Source organism: Suncus etruscus, chromosome X (genome assembly GCF_024139225.1).
Source record: "Suncus etruscus isolate mSunEtr1 chromosome X, mSunEtr1.pri.cur, whole genome shotgun sequence".
Lineage (NCBI taxonomy): Eukaryota > Metazoa > Chordata > Mammalia > Eulipotyphla > Soricidae > Suncus > Suncus etruscus.
This window is the reverse complement of record NC_064868.1, coordinates 71,999,576-72,018,448: the sequence shown is the minus strand read 5'-3', so window position 1 is coordinate 72,018,448 and position 18,873 is coordinate 71,999,576. Positions and strand designations below refer to the sequence as shown.

The 18,873-nt window shown below is 41.1% G+C and overlaps 1 protein-coding gene across 1 annotated transcript in view; it reads right to left on the bottom strand.

Annotated features, from left to right (window-relative positions):
* Positions 1-6,598, bottom strand: part of FAM199X (family with sequence similarity 199, X-linked) — a 30,502-nt gene extending 23,904 nt beyond the window's left edge. The window contains exon 1 of the mRNA XM_049766615.1: positions 6,095-6,598. Coding sequence (XP_049622572.1) covers positions 6,095-6,291 — 197 coding nt within the window. The 5' untranslated portion in view covers positions 6,292-6,598. The remainder of the gene's footprint in view (positions 1-6,094) is intronic.
* Positions 6,599-18,873: the final 12,275 nt, after the last annotated feature.

The following is an 18,873-nucleotide window of genomic DNA, read 5'->3' as shown; positions in this document are numbered from 1 at the left end:
GAAATATTGGGGTATAAAACATACCCTCTTATGGACTGTAAGGGTTAAAATCATTAAAATGACAATACTCCTCAAAGTATTGTATTGTACAATATTTTTTTTTGTTTTGGGGCCATACCCAGTGATTCTCAGGGGTTACTCTTGGCTATGTGCTCAGAAATAGCTCCTGGCTTAGGGGACCATATGTGATGCTGGGGGGTTGAATCGTGGTCCGTCTTTGGTCAGCCGCATGCAAGGCAAATGCCCTACCACTGCACTACCGCTCCAGCCCAGTACTGTACAAATTTAATGCAACTCCTATAAAAATATCCAGGACATATTCCAAAGAAATAAATATCAAGAGTGAAATTATTTTATAACAATAAATATCCAAGAATAGCTAAAGCAATCCTTGGGGGATTCTAAGGTATAAAAGTAAAAATCTCATATAAAGGGGTAAGAAATACAAACTGAAGCAAGGAAAGCCTCTTCAACAATTGGTATAGGAAAAACTACCCAGCAACATGCAAAAAATAATCTGGACCTCTATTTAACATCATGTACAAAAGTCAAATAAAAACAAATTAAAGGGGGCCAAAGCGGTGGTTCAAAGGTAAGGCATCTGCCTTGCCGCACCTAAGACAGACCTTGGTTCAATCCCTGGCATCCCATATGGTCCCCTAATCCAGGAATGATTTCTGAGCACATAGCCAGGGTTAACCTATGAGTGTCACCGGGGGTGGCCCAAAAAAGGAAACAAACAAACTAACTAACTAACTAAAAAAATCAGAGTAAAGGCTTATATCTGACCTGAAAACATAGGTGCACAGAGGAAAATGTAGGTAGAACATTCCATGACAATGGAGGCTTCTACACAGTGACCACCACTGAACAAGCAAATGGAAGCAAAGATAAAAAAATGGGACATTAAGCTGAGCTTCTGCACTTTAAAGGCAAAAAACTTTACCCACAGAATGGAAGAAACAATTCACCCAATATTCATCAGATAAGGGATTAATAGGTAAGACATACAAGGAACTCATTAAAAATTAGCAAGAAAAAATATAACCTCTTCCTAAATGAGAACAAATGAACAGACATTTCTCCAAAGAAAAAGAGCTCACCAAAAAACATGAAAGGTTCCACATCATTAATAATCATAAAGATAGATGCAAATCAAAACAACAATGAGATATCACCTCACACAAGAGACTGGCACACATCACAAAGAATAAGAACAGTAAATGCTGGCACAGATATAGGAAGAAAGGGACTCTCATTCACTGCTGGTGGGAATATCAACTGGCTCAGCATCTTTGGAAAACAATATGGCTATTTATAAAAGAAAGTAAAATTTGAGCTTCCATAGGATCTACCAATACAACATGCAGAGCACTCTGCATTTTCTTGTTTGTCATAGAGCTAGTTAAAATAGCCAGAATCTGGAAAACAACCAAGTAACTGAGAACAAATGACAGGATAAAGAAGGTATGGTATATCTACACAATGGAATACTAGGCAGATGTTAGGAAAAATAAAATAATTATATTTAATTACACACGGGTGGATATGGAGAGTATTATGCTGAGTGCATTGGGAGAGAGGAAGAGGGATAGATACAAAATAATCTCACTCATTTGTGGGATATAAGAAAAAAAGATAGCCCCAGGAGAGAACATTCATCCAAAATGATGTATGCACACTGCTACTCATTGCAGCACTCAGGACAATAGCTAAGACTTAGAATCAACCTAGATGTCCAACAAGGTATGAGTGGATCATGAAGATGTGGTACATACAGACAATGGAATACTACATAGTTGTAAGGAATAATAAAATCATGCAATTTGCCACAACATAGATGACCTGGAAGATACTATGTTAAAGAAAGTAAGTCAGAAGAAGGATAAATACAAAATGGTATCATTTAAATGTGGTATCTAGAATAACTCCATGATAGAAATGCAATGGTCTAAATGGGAATTGTCTCTCCAGAGTATAGTGAAGAGAAGGAAAGAAACTGAGTGGAGGAGGAGAAATACAAACATGAAAGGATGAGGACCAGGGGCCAAGCAGTCTCAGGTCCATTGGTAGAGATTTTAAAGGGACAAAACGAAATATTCAAGTTGAAAGTCAACAACAATGGAATCAAGAGATCCAAACTTTATCAATCTAATGTTGTAACTGGTTTTTACTTTATTCAGGATAATTCTTCTTTGCTTGTGCTTGTCCCCCTGAGAAGAAAGTGCCTCTAAATATTGGCCCCACCCTCTGATTGTTCTACACTCATGGTGGTGGTCCTACTCTTCCCAATAAAGACCTCAGGTCAGAGAAATTACTTCCAGTTTTGGTTCCACGGCTAGCCTGTGTGCCTGTGGTATTTTTGCCTGCTTGCAGAGAGCTTGTGGAGGAAGTTTCTGAACCTGTTTTATCTCCCTAACCTTGTGTGGATTACTTCCTGTGTCAGTGTTGCTTCAGACCTGTGTTTCCCAACCCCCCCTGGGAATGAGACATGATATTTCCACTACAATCTAAACTGTAAATGGGCCTCTTATACTGGCAGGCTGCAGGGAGAGGGGGGAGGGTGGTAGTATGGGATACACCCTGGGAACATGGTAGAGAGAGAGATCAACACTGGTGGTGGGATTGGCACTGATTCATTGTATGTCTAACACCCAACTATGAATGACTTTGTAAATCACAATGGTTTCACGAAAATAAAATTTAAAAAATAAGATAGTATGGTAATAACAGAGATAAAAATAGAGATAAGGGCTCAGAGGACTAGTCCATGATACCAAGTTTTCCACAAAGAGCAGTGAGTGCAATTAGGGTAGAAAAGGGTCAACTATGACAATGATAGTAGGAACCGATCATTCTGGACAAGAACTGAATGCTGAAATGGGATAAAGTATCATGCATGGTATCCATTCATTAATAATAATGCAAATGACTGTGTCAAAAAGGAAAAATTGAGGGAGATGCAAAGTGCCTGCCCCAGAGACAGTGACTGGGTGGGAGAGAAATTAAAGCAGGAAGTGATGGCAGAAAAAGTGAAGAATGTTCTTCATTCTATGACCAAAACTCTATCTTGAACATTTTTCTAATGAAGGTGCTTAAATAAAGTAATTATTATTAGAAAAAGAAATCAATGGGAACAAAAGGAAATGTAAGCATTCCCTGCTCATTAATTAGGAGGATTAACATCATTAAAATGGCAATACTTCCCAAAGCATTGTACAGATTTAATGCAATCCCTCTAAGGATACCCATGGAATTTTTCAACTAAATAGATATTACACACCTGAATTCACAGAGAGCCATAACCCTCTATAAAAAGCTAAAGTAATCCTTGGTTTAAAAAGAAGATGATGGGAAAAATCACTTTCACAAACTTTAAACTGTACTATAAAACAGTAGTCATTAAAACAGCATAGTATTGGAATAAAGGCAGAACCCCAGATCAGTAGAACAGATTGAATATTTTGAGACTGACCCCCATGTATATTATTATTTGATAAAGTGGCAAGAAATATAAAGTAGAGCAACAAAAGCCTCTTCAACAAGTGGTGCTGGGAAAACTGAGCAAGTTCATGCAAAAACGTTAACTTAGTCCTCTCTTTAACACCATGCACAAAGGTCATCAAAATGGATGAAAGACCTTGATATCAGTACTAAACCCATAAGATACATAAAGGAAAATCTAGGCAGAACATTCCATGACACTGAAGTTAAAGGTATCTGCAAAGAAGAAACACCACTCACCAAGCAAGTAACGCAAAGATAAACAAATGGGACCACAATAAGAAGCTTTTGCACTTCATAGAAAGGGTGATTAGGATACAAAGACTACCCAGAAAGTGGGAGAAACTATTCACCCATTATCCATTATCCATGTAATAAGGAATTAATGTTTAAGACAGACAGACAGCTAGATAGATAGATAGATAGATAGATAGATAGATAGATAGATAGATAGATAGATAGATGATAGATGATAGAAGATAGATAGATAGATAGATAGATAGATAGATAGATAGATAGATAGATAGATAGATAGATAGATAGATAGATAGATAGATAGATAGATAGATAAAAAGATAAAATTCCCTATCCCCATCCAGGGCAGGGCCCAGTCTGGGCTGGGACCTGGGGTTCTGGGTACCCTGGTTGTCCTCCATGAGCCGTTGCCAGGTAGCACTGAGTGCAAAGTGGGGAAAGCTTTTCTTTTAAGTAGATTCTCGCTGATGCCACCTCAGATTTTCTGGATCATAACCTACAGACCTGGCTAATGAGCTTGGAGTGTGCCCAGTCCTAGAAAGCCCCCAACCACTGCCTGTTTCTGCTGCCTTCACCAGCTCACCTGCGTCTGGCCATTTGTGTACATTAAACATCGCCCCCTCCCAGAAAAAATATTATATATAAGATATATTTAGATTAATAAATGTATATAAAATATATAAAAATATATAGTACTAGGAGAGCTTAGCAAGAAAAAAATTTAACCCCATCCAAAAATGGGAAGAGGAAAGGTACAGAGAATTCCTTAATGAGGAAATACAAACGGCTAAAAGGTCACATGAAAAAATTCTCCCATAATCATCAGGAAGATTCAAGTCAAAACAACAATGAGACATCATGCCACCAAAAAACTGGCATATATCATAAGGAATAAGAACCAATTCTTGGAGCAGATATGGGGAGAATGGGGTTTCATTCTCTTCTAGTGGGAATATAGACTGGTAGAGCCTTTTTGGAAAACAATCTGGGTGTTCCTCAAAAACTGAAAATTGAGCATCTGTATGACCCAGCAATATAACTCCTGACAATATAACCTAGGATCTCCAGCACACAATGTAGAAATGCCCTTTGCATTCTTATGTTCATTACAGCACTATTCACGATAGCCAGAATCTGGAATTAACCCAAGTGCCCAAGAACAGTGCGTAGTTAAAGAAACTGTGGTGCATCTACACCATGGAATACGATGCAGCTGTTAAGAAAAAAATGAAGTCGTGAAATTTGCTTATACATGAATGTATATGAAGTATTATGCTGAGTGAAATGAGTCAGAGGGAGAGGGATAGACATCAAATAATTTCACTCATTTGTGGGATATAAAATATATTATGGTAATAATATTCAGAGACAATAGAGATGAGGGTCAGGAGGATCTGTCTATAGTTGGAAGTTTGCCACAAATAGTGGGGGAGTGTAATTAGCGCAGAAAAGGACCATTATGACAAATATAGTTAGAAATGCTAACTCTGGACAAGACCTGGGTCCAGAAAGGAGATAAAGTAATATGCATGATACCCATTCAGTAAAAGTATTGCAAGCCATAGTGTCTAAAAGGAAGGAAAAGGGAAGAGAGAGAGAGTCAGATGTAAAGATGCCTGCCGCAGGAGGCATGGATGGGAAGGATGGAAGGGAAACTGGGGTCATTGGTGATGGGAATTATGCCCTAGTGATGAAGGTTGTGGTACAGTGTATGACTGAAACTCAATCATGAACAACTTTGTAAGTGTGCAAATCAAAACAACTGCATTATCAACAACCGTGTAACCACGCTGTTTAAATAAAGTAATTTTTAAAGAAAAGAAGCTGCTGTTTTCCTAGAGCCGCACGCAAAAAAAAAAAAAATGGGTGGGTGGTGGTGAGAGTGCCAACAGGGCTGGGAGACAGACTAAACACTAAGCAAAGGAAGATCTAGCTTTGCAAAGTGTCACACTGCCATTGATCCCAGTAGTTGACTGGAGTCATCTATGTTCCCTCAACAGCGGAAGTGGAAGGGGTTAAACTTTTGTGAGTGGCTGGAAACCGGAGAGCCTCAGAAAATCAGGGCTGGGGGTGGGGATGTTGCCGCAAACAGATCAAGGGGGGGGGGGGACCAGGAAAAGGAAGAATCAGTCTAATTAGAAGGTGGATGGGGGGAGGACAGTCAAGAAGGAAAAGCTGAGAGCAGAGGTGAATCTCGCGGGGGGGGGGGGTCGGGGGCGGGAGACAGATGGCGACGCACCCGGAAGACGTCCAGGGTCAATGGCAGGTAAGAGAGGACGCCCCAGACACCCGAAAGCCCAAGCGCCCGCGGTCCCTTCCCGCCCGGCCGCCGTACCTGTTGGTGTGGAAGCGGTGGAGCGGGTCGGTGCGGTGGCACGACGACAGCTGACAGCCGAAGTCGCTGATGTCCAGGCAGCCCGGCTCCTCGCTGGGGCAATTGCCCGCGCCGCGGGGGGGGCCCAGCAGCGGGCAGGGCTCCTCGGGGGTGAGAAACTTCTCGTACGAAGTCGTGGCTAAGGCCTCGTCGGACATGATCGCAGAAGGCCGGCTCGGGGTGACCACTCTGGTCCCCTCCCCTGCCCCCACTCGGAACGGGGCGCCGCCAACGCTCACCCGCAGGCTCAACCCTGCGGGCCGCCGCTGCGCCGGCAGATCCCGGCAGCGTCAAGGGGCCGCCGGAGATCACCACGATCCTCCGAGCATCAACGCACCCCCAGGGGCTCCGGCAGCTACTGGAGGGGGCGCCACCACTCCTGCTCGACTCCCGCGGCGTTCCGCAGCTACCGCCACCCCAATGGCCCACTTGGCTCCCAGCCGCAGCCGCGCAGGGTCCGGCGCTCGCCGGGAGGGGACCGGCCGCAGGAAGTTGCTCCCCTCGCCCTCTGCTGGAGCGGAGGAGAAACTGAGCCCCCCGCACCGCCCGCACCGCCCTTCACCGGGCAATCTTCGGGCACCCAGGCGCTGCAAGTGGCAACGAGTTGCCAGCCGCAGCTCCTCCGCTTGCTCAACCTCGGCTGATTACTAAGTAATTCCTCAGCCACAGTTCTAGGGAAAGGGTCTGGGACCAGCTCACACTAGATGCTTTAGATCCCAGCTTGATCACTTGATCACTCTGGTCTGGTTCGGCAAGCACTTATTGAGCTTTGGAATAGTGAGTGCCCAGGAATAATGCAAGAAGCTTGGGGAGACAAAAAGGGGGACAAGCCGGGCCGAGTGGTGGCGCAGCGGTAGGGCGTTTGCCTTGCCTACGACTGACCTAGGCCGGACCGCGGTTCAATTCCATGCCGTCTCATATGCCCCCCCCTCCAAGCCAGGAGCGACTTCTGAGTGCATAGCCAGAGTAACCCCTGAGCGTCACCGAGTGTGGCCCCCCCAAAAAAACTTAAAAAGGGGGGCCAAGTGGAATAAAACTATCCTTACCCCTCCCCCTCTTTATCATGTAACCTTGAGAACTCTAGGCAATAATTAGTAGGCAATGTAAGGTTATTTAATGCTCCATGCTGTCACTGCTTAGAAAGACTTCTCTGTCTCATGGTAATTCTCAGTTCAAATAATAACTTCAAATGGTAAGTTCAAATTCTTAGGCTCAAACCATCCCTGATTCCCAAACAAAATGTGAGTCGATGACCCTGCCAATGCTCCCATAAAAATACAATTTGACACTTAGCTTCTTTATCTTTAGTCAGTTTAGGGGGGGGTCACACTATGTGCTTAGCATATATTTCTCTTCCTTGTGTTCTAGACAAATTATCCATACTTTGGACACGTGCATTTTTATTTCAACATAACACAGGAAAACACAAGGCTGCAGGTCTATTTTGAAGACTATTTTTAAAAAGTACTACCGCTTTATGAAAGCAAGCCCATTTCTATAAAGTGTTAAGGGCATAAACTCAGAGCAAGAATAATGTATTTGGGACAAGAGACATAGTAGAGGGTAGGGTGTTTGTCTTGTAGGCGGCCTACCTGGGTTCGATTCCCTATATCCAATATGGTCCCGTGAGCACTGCAAGAGTATTTCAGTAAGTGCAGAACCAGGAGGGACCCCTGAATGTGGCCCCAAAACAAAACAAAAAGTAACATTTATCTGTAGGAAAAATTATTCCACCGGAAAGTAGTGGAAACATCGAAATAAAGTCAGTGGTTAGGAGGGGAAAGAAGAAAATGTAGGATGAAAGTGAAAAAGAGAAAATGGGGCCTTACCGTACAAACTAGGCCCAAATTTTAAACTGCTTTGGATAATTTTATAATGGAAACAACTCTCAACAACCATTTAAAATGTATGTATGTATTATCTAGCTTCAGCTACTTGATGATCTGACTTCTGTGGGATTTCAGCTTCCAGTTGCATACAAGAAATTAGACAGTCACTAGAAAAAATACATTTTTGGCCAGGAGCTGTTCAACAGCTTCTTAGATCCTCCCGAGACAGCCAAACTTCTTTTCTGCTGCTTCCCTGAATGGTATGCTTGCATCCACAAGTTTCTTGCATGCTGGGAAATGGCAAAGGTTTGTCTGAGAGATCTGGGGTTTCCATAACACAAATTTTGTGGAGAATGCTCTCACATTGTCATAGGCAGCACTGATAAGCTGCCCCGGGCCTTGTAACATCTTGTTTAGTACATTCAGCTTATGTGTGATGTCAACAACAAAAGTTAAGTCCATGAGCCATTTGTGATCACTCAATTCAGAAACAGCATTCCCATCCTTTTCCATGAAGGCTTTCACTTCTTCTCTCAACTCAAAAAATCCTTTCAGGACATTTCCCCTGCTGAGCCAATGTACCTCGGTGAAATAGAGCACATCTCCATATTCTGACTTCATTTCCTCTAAAAAAGCATGGAACCTCCTGTGCTTTAAGCCCCTGGATATGATTTGGTTGATGCATTTCACAACAACAGATATAACATTGTCACATGGCAGGCATTTATTGCAAAGGACCTGCTGATGGATAATGCAGTGAAGAGCATTATCTACACCCTCCTCTTCTACACCCTCCTCTTCAGGTTTTTTTGAACAAGTGCCACCAGTCCATTTTTCCTCCCTGTCATCAATGGCGCTCCATCGGTTATTATTCCAACAAACCTCTTCCATGGCAAACCTGCATTCTCAATGGCATCACACAGATGCCGAAATATCTCATTAGCGGTGGTCTGGCCATGCATTGGAATTATTGTGAGCAGCTCCTCTGTCAATTCAAAATTGCAATCAACACCACGGACATAAATTGTTAGCTGCGTAGTGTCTGTTATATCTGTGCCCTCATCAAGAGCAACTGAGTATGCATCAAAACCATTTGGCTTTTTCACACAGATGATAATAAATGTCACTTGACATGTCAGAAATGCGCTCTGCCACAGTGTTGGCAGAAAGGCTGATTTTGCTAAACTAACCTTTCTTTTCCGGACAGATAATACTTGCAGCCTGTAACATGCATTTTTAACAAACTCTCCTTCTGTGAATGGTTTCCCTGCCTTAGCAATCACCTCACTAACCATGTAACTAGCTTTGACTGATGCAACATTCTCTTTGGTTGCTTTTTTGACGAAATCTTGTTGTCTCATTAGACATGCTTTAAGACTGGGAACCCCTTGGCTCTCTCATTTCCTTGATATGTTGCACATTCCTCAGCATGTTTAGTTGAATAATGGCGTTTCAAGTTGTATTCCTTGTGCACTGCAACTTTCTATGAGCAAATAAGACATGTGGGAATGCCCCTGTGCTCAACAAAGAAATACTGTATCTCCCACTTTTCCTGAAATTGTCTGCTCGTCATCAATCTTTCTCTTCACTGCAGGCTTTGATGAAGTCATGATGAAGGTATGACAAAATCTAATTCTGTAGTAAACTTTTCTCTCTTCTCTCACTTAGGCCTCCGATAATGCAAGAGACAGTGGGCAGGAGCAGCGGAGGAGTGCTAGGCACAAAGTATTCGTGATTATTCGCTTACCGAATATTCGCAATAAAAATTCGCATTAGTAAGAGAAAATCACAAAAAAATCGCATTAAACATTTGCATACCCCGAATGGAACTGCTCGGTGTATGCAAATGTTTAATGCGATTTTTTTCTTACTAATACGATTTTTATTGCGATTATTCAGTAAGCGAATAATCGCGAATACTGCGATATTTGAAGGCCGGCCACAGGCCACAAAATGTTGTACGGAGGGCCGCAAATGGCCCACGGGCAGCGAGTTTGAGACCCCTGGTGTAGGACATTCAATGCATCAACAGGGGGCTCACGTGATGCTACCAGTTTCATTATTTACCCAGAAACCTGGTAAACTTTTTACCCCACTCAGTGTTTTGAAGTCTCTATTTTCATGTACCTGTTCAGGAGCCATTCTGTGGTATCCCAGCTTCCAGTTTCATTCAAGATAGAGTCATTGGAAAATAGTGAATTTAAAAAAAAGGAAAATAGTGCATTTTAAGCCAGGGGTTGTTGTGCAGCTTCCTGGATCTTCCTGAGACAGCCAAACGTCTTTTCTGCTGCTTCCCTGCCACTTATATTTGACAGAATTCAATTTGAATCACCTGAGGGTCAGAGTTTATGTATAAGGGGACAAAAGAATAGAGAGGATGATAGATGGATATGGAAGGCTTTCAGCATTATGGTGACAGGTGTGGTATGACAAGTTATTTTTGAAGAGGTGTGGAAAGCCCTACTAAAATATATGCAATTGTGTAAACTGATGTTTCCCACACCTGAAGTGCTTACAGGTTAGGTTCCTCCTGGCTCTCCCTCAGGCAGGGCTCAGTGCCATATGTGGTGCTGGGGATCCAACTTTTTTGACTACATGGCAAAGCAAGTAGCCTACCTACTGTACTATCTATCTTTCTGGCCTCTCCACAAGTTTCTGAATAAAGTGGGGGCACGATGAAGTTCCTGCCACCATCATGGATTGGGAGAATGGAGACAAAGAGGATTGTGGGAACATTATTTACATAGCTCCTTAGATTTGTGGGAATCATTTAGTGTGCTTCTGTGTCATTATCTATTTTATATGAGAGTGGCAGGCAGGAAGGAGTATGGCCACTGTCACCATAGCTGTGCAGTGAGTTGACGAGGCATGGCCACATGGACAGAGGATGAGGAGGCGGTGGTATGTAGCACTCGCAAGTTGAAGGTGTAGGTATAGGTAAATCCCACCCACAACCCAGCAGAGCCGTGGGATAGAAGTGAGGTGAACTGGTGTAGAGTGTAAGGGTCCGAGGAAGCCCACCGCCTCAAATAAAGATTCCAAGCACTGAGGAAAATGAAACAGCAAGCTAGGTTATTAAGCTAGCATGCTAGGGCAACTGTAACCCACAAGCAGTTCACTTAGGCATCCCCATGAGCAGCCAGTTTCCACACATTACATGGGCAAAAGGGGGCAATTCAGGGGGGCCAACCATGCAAATAAGGTTTTACAGAATTCACCAATGCAATTAACACTAGTGTACAAGATTCAATTCCAGTCTCTCCAGAGTTTCCTGAACAGCCTGTAGAGTTTGTCTAATTTCAAGCCTATACTACATCAGAAACTTCATTATTCTTGTTTGGCAAGTCCCTTATTCTGATTTCAGATCCTGTTTTAACACAATAGCAAGCAAGTTTCTCTCTTATATGGTATGGACATGTCCCTGCAAGTCAGGGCAGGTCCCTAAGCAAGGGCTGTGTGCCTAATGGGGTCTCCTTACTTAGATCTCTCCCTAACATTCCCCCCTGTCTTTGGATATACTGAGGAATCTTCCTCAGAGAGACAAGCATATTGCTGTCTAAGAATTAATAGTTGTACAGTAGTAGTACGTTTCTTAACATAGATTACAACCTTGTTCATAGACCAGGGGTGATTATTAAGGAGACTTTTTCGAAGCTCACTCAACCCCTACTTCCTTATTCCTGGTTTTATTCCTTTGGTTTTATTCCTGAGTTAACTCTTTTCTGCCTTCAGCTAGGAGTGGAAAAGTACACTTTACTAGGGTTTGGGCTTGTCTTAGTCTAAAGTTTCTTATCATGGACTAAGGGGGAGAATCTTCATCCTTACATTCCCTCCTTTGTCTTTGCCATAGGGAGGAATCATCCTCCCTTGTTCAAGGGTTTAGGCCAGGTTCTAATTTAGACAAACATTTATGGCCAACTGTCAGCTCAGTGAGAGGTGATCAGCCATCTCCAGATCTAGGGCATGCATGTCATTTTGCTATCTGTCCACTGATATTTAGCTGGGCTTAGTTTTTCAAACCTCAATCCTGCAGAATTTAGCAGTTACTGGTAACTTCCTTAAGCAAGCATAAAACAGAAGTCAAAGCAATGGCATCTCTAAGCGAAGGCACACTATATTCTAACATCAACATTTATAGTTGTTTCACCTCAGGTAATACACCTCTGTAATGGAAAATCTTGTGGACTACAATCAAGAAGCTAAAGTTTAGGAGAGGGGTCCCCAGGGTGACATTTTGACCCACAAATCCTCCATTCACAATCTGAGTAATAGTCCAAGTACAGTCCAAAAATAAATCAGATGTTCATTCTTGTCAGCAGTCCCATAGCCACCACTGTCATCTGTTGCATCAGGATGATCTTCATTCTGCCCTAGTCCTGAAAGTTGAGTCAGAAGAATGTGAAGGGGGTCCTTACAATTCTGTATCATGAGGAGAGGGTAGGTTCCTTTAGAAAGAAGGTTCCTGTAACTAAAATAGCTGTTAGTCTGAGGCTTTTTTATGCTCTGGATATAAGAGAACTGCCTGGTGTTTAACAATTTTAGGAGAAGCCACAATATTTGTTCCTTCTTTCCTTATACTACCCATCTTCTTTAATTTTCAGTGTCCAGTTGATTCTTGCTACTTGCCCCAACATCTTGGATAGATTCCAATTGATGTCAATGGCTTTAGCTCATTGAATTCCCATAGCCCTTTTTTGCCTTTATTCTCCTGGAAAAGGGAGAGTGGGTGAAGGTCCATCTTTTAGTAACTTCTTCAAGCTGCAGGGGACTGTAGTCCCTACCTCATGCTACCTTTGTTGTTAAGAGGCAATTGACAGGCTGGGTTCTGCAGTTCTGACACCTGAAAAAGGATAAGATCAATTAGGCAGGAGGTATCATTTTTCCAATAATTTTTGGCATCTGTGCGATTATGTTACAAGCTTTCTTCAGTAAATGCTCCCTAATGCTACAGAGGTTGCCTGAAGGAGACAGCAATAAACACAGTTCTGAGTTACTCCTACTTTACTTTTTCTGTTCAGGTTGAGTTTTCCTTAATCAGATTGGTGATTGTATTTATAGCTTTCAGTACTTTATAACGTGGTCTATTTCAACCAGTATGCACACTTTCACATAGGTTACCTTCAGAGGAATGGGATTTAAATTAGGTCCACAGGAAAAAGAATAGTTTTTTCTCTCCACCACCACCTTAACCCTTGCCAGATAGATGAATAATTTAATTTTGGCTTGTTCCTTTGCATTAACACAGCAATACTGGGGAAATCTCCATTTGGGGCATACCATTACTTAAAGAGTTTCTGGGGATTGGTTAAAGAGAGAGCAGGTGATTTACCACTAAAAGCATTAATACTTACATGCCACACCAGGATTCTACAGTTTTGGCTGATGAAAAGATGAGGTCTAGGAGGCAGCAGTCAGATCAACACAGTACACCAAGGAATGGCCTTGGCCTTCTAATTCCTGTAGGAATGTCCTAAACCTGTCCCACCCCCCTCTGGGATTAGGACAGATTCTGACCTCAGGAATTCTGGAGGAATCCTGTCCCCAGGGTTGGGAGAGGTTCTTTTCTCTGGAATTTTGCTGAAAGCAGGACCTGGGCTTGGCCAGCCAGCACAAATCTAGCTGTTCACTGATTCTCTAGGCCAGCCTGCCTTTACAGTCTCCCTGAGGTAAGCACAGTACTTGTAACAGCACAACTTATTACTGGAACTGCTCCTGTCATTCAATCATAATTCCTTTCAACTCTGTTTCTCTAAAGAGGGTTCTGGGGTCCCAGATTTCCTGTATGCATAAGGAATAGTTCTCACTACAGAAAGGAAGATTACCTGCCTGTGTTTATGCAAACCAACATAGTGCCATAAAACATCAAAAATACTGGAGGTGCTAAGGAGAGAGAGAAAGCAAACATTTCCTCAAATTGACAGAATACACAGAAAATCTCGAAACTATTTGATTAATGCCTGGGGGCCTCTCACAATAAGATTTCCCATATTTTATAGGTGATATTGCAGCAAATACAAAAGCATTGAAACATGTCTAATCCTACATATTATACAGAAAATAGAAGTTTACTAATTCTCTTAGCCTCAGTTTATGGGTTTACTGGACACCAGAAATCCACATCACATAAATTATACCTCTAATTTGAAATTATTTTTGACTAATGTTGATTATTCACTTAAAACAAGTGTACAAAAGACGCAGTTATTCTGATTCTGTGACTGAAAGAGGAAACATTAGTTTTCCCTTATCACCTGTGAAAGCTCCATTTTATTTGTCTGTTACACATTTTAAACATTCCTGCGATTTTTTCTTTCTGATAATTGAAAGTTAACAATTTACCAAGATGATAGATTCCTCCCAAAACTTTAAGCTCAGAGGAAACTAAGAGATCATAGACAATATCTCAGAAAGTGGACAAATAGATAACCGAGAAGGCCTGAACCTATCTTGATCACTCTAAAATCCTCACATGCTCTGTTACCATTTGACAAGTAACACAAAGACCCAGGTTTTCTTTCTTTTTTTTTTTTTTTGTGGTTTTTGGGTCACACCCGGCAGTGCTCAGGGGATACTCCTGGCTGCATGCTCAGAAATTGCTCTTGGCAGCCATGGGGGACCATATGGGACGCCAGGATTTGAACTGATGACCTTCTGCATGAAAGGCAAACGCCTTGCCTCCATGCTATCTCTCCGGCCCCAAGACCCAGATTTTCTATAAAAATACACAAAATGAGGCATATTTAGCTTAGTCTTATATTAAGTACCTCCCTGGCTGGGGAGTTACTACAGGGTAAAATAAGTTTTGTAGGTAAAATTCTCTTCTCCATTTCACTGAATTTTTCCATTTTCTAACTCAGTCTGACTTTTCCATTTTGTGATTCAATTAAGTAATTTATTTATTAAAATTAATAAAATTGTCCAATGGCACAATAAAGAATGAGTACATCAAATTCTATATAAGAAGCTGAATTCACTCCCACAAAAAATGTGAAGATAAACTTAAAATACACACCTTTAGATTCTATTTTTTAAATTATAGACTTACATAAATGACAAGTAAGAAACTACAAAATTTGGGGCCAGAGAGATAGCATGGAAGTAGCATGGAAGTAGGGCATTTGCCTTGCATGCAGAAGGATGGATGGTGGTTCAAATTCTGGCATCCCATATGGTTCCACTTGCCTGCCAGGAGTGATTTTCTGAGTATAGAGCCAGGAGTAACCCCTGAGTGCTGCCAGGTGTGATCCCCTCCAAAAAAAAGAAACTACAAAAATTAGAATTGAAACACAAATTGATATATTTAAAAGATAAGTAATATAAATTCTAGAATTTAAAAATATAAATATTATATCATGAAAACCAGTTATATCAATATAAATGATCAAGTGATGAACACTAAAAAATTCTTCCATAAAAAAGAAAGAAATTAGCAAATAATGGTGAGATTCAACTGTTTCAAAACATTAAAAATTAAATATAGGCTTATAGCAATATAGAGGATCTTTTGTTAAGAAATGCAACTAAATTTTGGTATTTTATTTTCCTTAACTAAACCTCAATTCTCCATCTCTTTTACCACCTTGAAAATCAACATGCAATCACAATGAAAACCATTCTGTAGAGAAGTTTGTGCACCAAAATTTTGTATGTAGAACATAGTTATTCTTAATCTTTCTGATAGATCCCTGTAAGAATGCATTTGCAAAACAATCATTATTTATTTAATCACTATTTATTATTATTTAATCACTGAATTAGTTATTTCACAGTAGAAAAAGAAAACCACTTTATTGGTTATCATTGATTAAAATGATTACAGGAAAATGTTTAACTTCATATCTGACAGAAGAAGGGTGCAAGTTATACAGTTAGTACAAACAAAAATTAACAAAATTCTTAAAATAAAATCTTGGGAAATGAAGTAATCAATAGTTTGGTAAGTTCCAGAGCAACAGAGATTGTACAACAGGTAAGGCACTTGCTTTGCATGTGGCTGACCCAGGTTCAATATTCAGCATCTAGCATGGTCACCTGAGCACCACCAGTAGTGATTAGACTTAAGCACCAAACCCAAAGTCAATGACATTAGAATCGATATCCAGTCTACAAAAACTATGCACAAAGGAGACTGTTACACTAAGCAGTCCATGGGGCAAAAGTGGTAGGTATGGGATGCATTCTGGGAACAGGGGTGGAGAGAGGGCAACTTTGGTGGTGGGAATAGCCCTAATTCATTGTCACTATGTCACTATTGTCACCTTAAATATTACTGTGAAAGACTTGTAATTCACTTTGATCACAATAAAAATTATTTTTAAAAATCTGGAAATCCTTAAAAAAGAATTAGAAATGTTAAGAAGTAAAATTCTCAGGTACACCTTTCTTCCAAATATATGGACTTCCAAAATCTCAAGGATATGTTGGAGCTTAACAAAATTTTTGTTGTTTTGGGGCTATACCCAGTGGTGCTCAGATTCAGACAAGATTATTTTTGTTTCAAATTTACTGATTGTCATCTGTTTTTAAATACTTTAAATCAGAAAGGATATCTAATCTGAATTTAATGATGGAGTTATATTTCATTTGAAACTTTTCTTTTCTGAAAATGAGATCATCCATTGAAGAAGCACTGAAGGACTGGGTAGTTAATATCATTTTCTCTGCAAAGTCTAGGGGCAAAATGAACATACTAGGATATGGCAGCGGTGGAAATATGTTCTAGACACAGTATGTAAACCCATATCTCCTTTCCTAAACCATACAAAAATCTAACAGCCTGTAGTCAAGTTGCCCTTGGGTTCTGTGACTATATTGGGGTATCTATTGTCATTATTATGATAATGTATTCATTTGATGAGATAATGAGAAAATCTGGATAATGTAAACTCACAAAGATATTTTTTAAGTATTTGGGCAATAAATTAGTTTCTGAAGGTCTAACAAATGTACGGTGTGAGAGTGTGTGTGTGTGAGTGTGTGTGTGTGTGTGTGTGTGTGTTCCAAGACTACATTTTTAGATATTTTCTTTTATAAAATGGTTGACAAAATTGGCAGTGCCCAGGGCTTACTCCTGGCTCAGTGCTCAGGGATCATGTCTGGTGGGGCTTGGGGAACCATATGTGGAGAGAGATTGAATTTGGTACATGCAAGGCAAGTGCCTCACCCACTGTGTTATTTCTCTGGCCCAAACTACATTGCAAAAGAGTCGAAATCCAAAGTCTGACTGAAAGCTAGAGTACAGGAGCTGGCAGATAACATCTCTAGAATGTGTTCTCTGTTTTAGGGTCTTTAAAGGAATTGTCCATGCCCTCCAGCCAAAGACCTACCACAAAGAACAAACCTGTGCTTGAGAAAATTATGTTTATTATGCAACATGTCACAGTGCTTTGGAGGGGAAGGGACGCCCCAAGGGAAATTCCTGGGAATCTCAGAGTGAGAGCTTGTGAGCTGTTTGACTTGTGGGATGATTTTAAAATATGTGCCTTTGTGAACCAGAGAAATAGATAGTGGGTAAAGTGCCTGCTTTGAACCTGTTAGACCTGGGTTTGATTCCTAACCCCCCAGTATGGTCCCCTGACTACCACCAGATTTAATCCCTAAGCATAAAGCTAGGAGTAAGTTCTGAGCACTAAGGGTTTGACCCAGGCCCTCCCTACCAAAATTAGTTTTATTTCTGAAGATTATATTCCATTAGAAAATTGCAATATTCTTGGAGTTTTGGGCCAGATCTACAGCACAGTAGGTAGGGCATTTGCTTTGCACATGGACAACCAGGTTCAATCACCGATATCCCACATGGTCCTCTGAGTCTGCCAGGAGCAATTTCTAAGTGCAGAAAAAGAAGTAACCCCTGAGAGCCTCTGGGTGTAACCTCAAACATCTATGGAGTTATTTATGTGACTAAATAGCTTAATTTTTGGTTTTTGTATTTTTTGTTTTGTTTTGTTTTGTTTGGGCCACACCAGGTGATGCTCAGGGGTTACTCCTGGCTCTGCGCTCAGAAATCGCTCCTGACTTGGGGGACCTATGGGACACTGGGGGATCGAACTGCCATCCTTCCTAGGTTAGCCGCGTGCAAGGCAAATGCCCTGCTGTTGCACCACCGCTGCAGCCCATGGTTTTTTGGTTTTATACAATACCTGGTGGTTATCAGGGAACACCTCTTGCTCTGTGCTTAAAGGTCACTCTTGGTAGTGCTCAGGACCATATACGATGCCATGTATTTAACTGGGGTAAGCAAATGCACAAGTCCTTGACAACTGTATAATCTCTATGATTCCTGAATCTGTTTATTTATCGTAAATATTCTACTTGAAAAACATTTCTGTCCATTTACATATATTCCAGTCTTATATCTATTTACATATATTCCAGTCTTATCCATCATCAGGTCCCAAAGCCAATGCTCTTTGGAAACCTAGACTTCTTTCCCTGTGTTTTTCCTCTGTAACCTTAAATAATGCATTATATGTATTGGCTTTCCTTTTGGTCTGTTTGTTCCTAGAAACTGTCTGTAATAGTTTAATTTGAGTTATTTGTATTCTTTCATTTTATTTATTTATATATTTTTTTTTTTTTGGTTTTTGGGCCACACCCGGCGGTGCTCAGGGGTTACTCCTGGCTAACTGCTCAGAAATAGCTCCTGGCAGGCACGGGGGACCATATGGGACACCGGGATTCGAACCAACCACCTTTGGTCCTGGATCGGCTGCTTGCAAGGCAAACACCGCTGTGCTATCTCTCCGGGCCCTATTTATTTATATTTTTAAATGTATGAAATCAACATGAGATACAAACTTGGTCATAATTGAGTTTCAGCTGTACAATGTTCAAGCATCCATCCTTTCATCAGTGTCCATATTCCTCCTTTAATGTTCCCAATTCTGCATTCTTGTATTTCTGTATTGATTA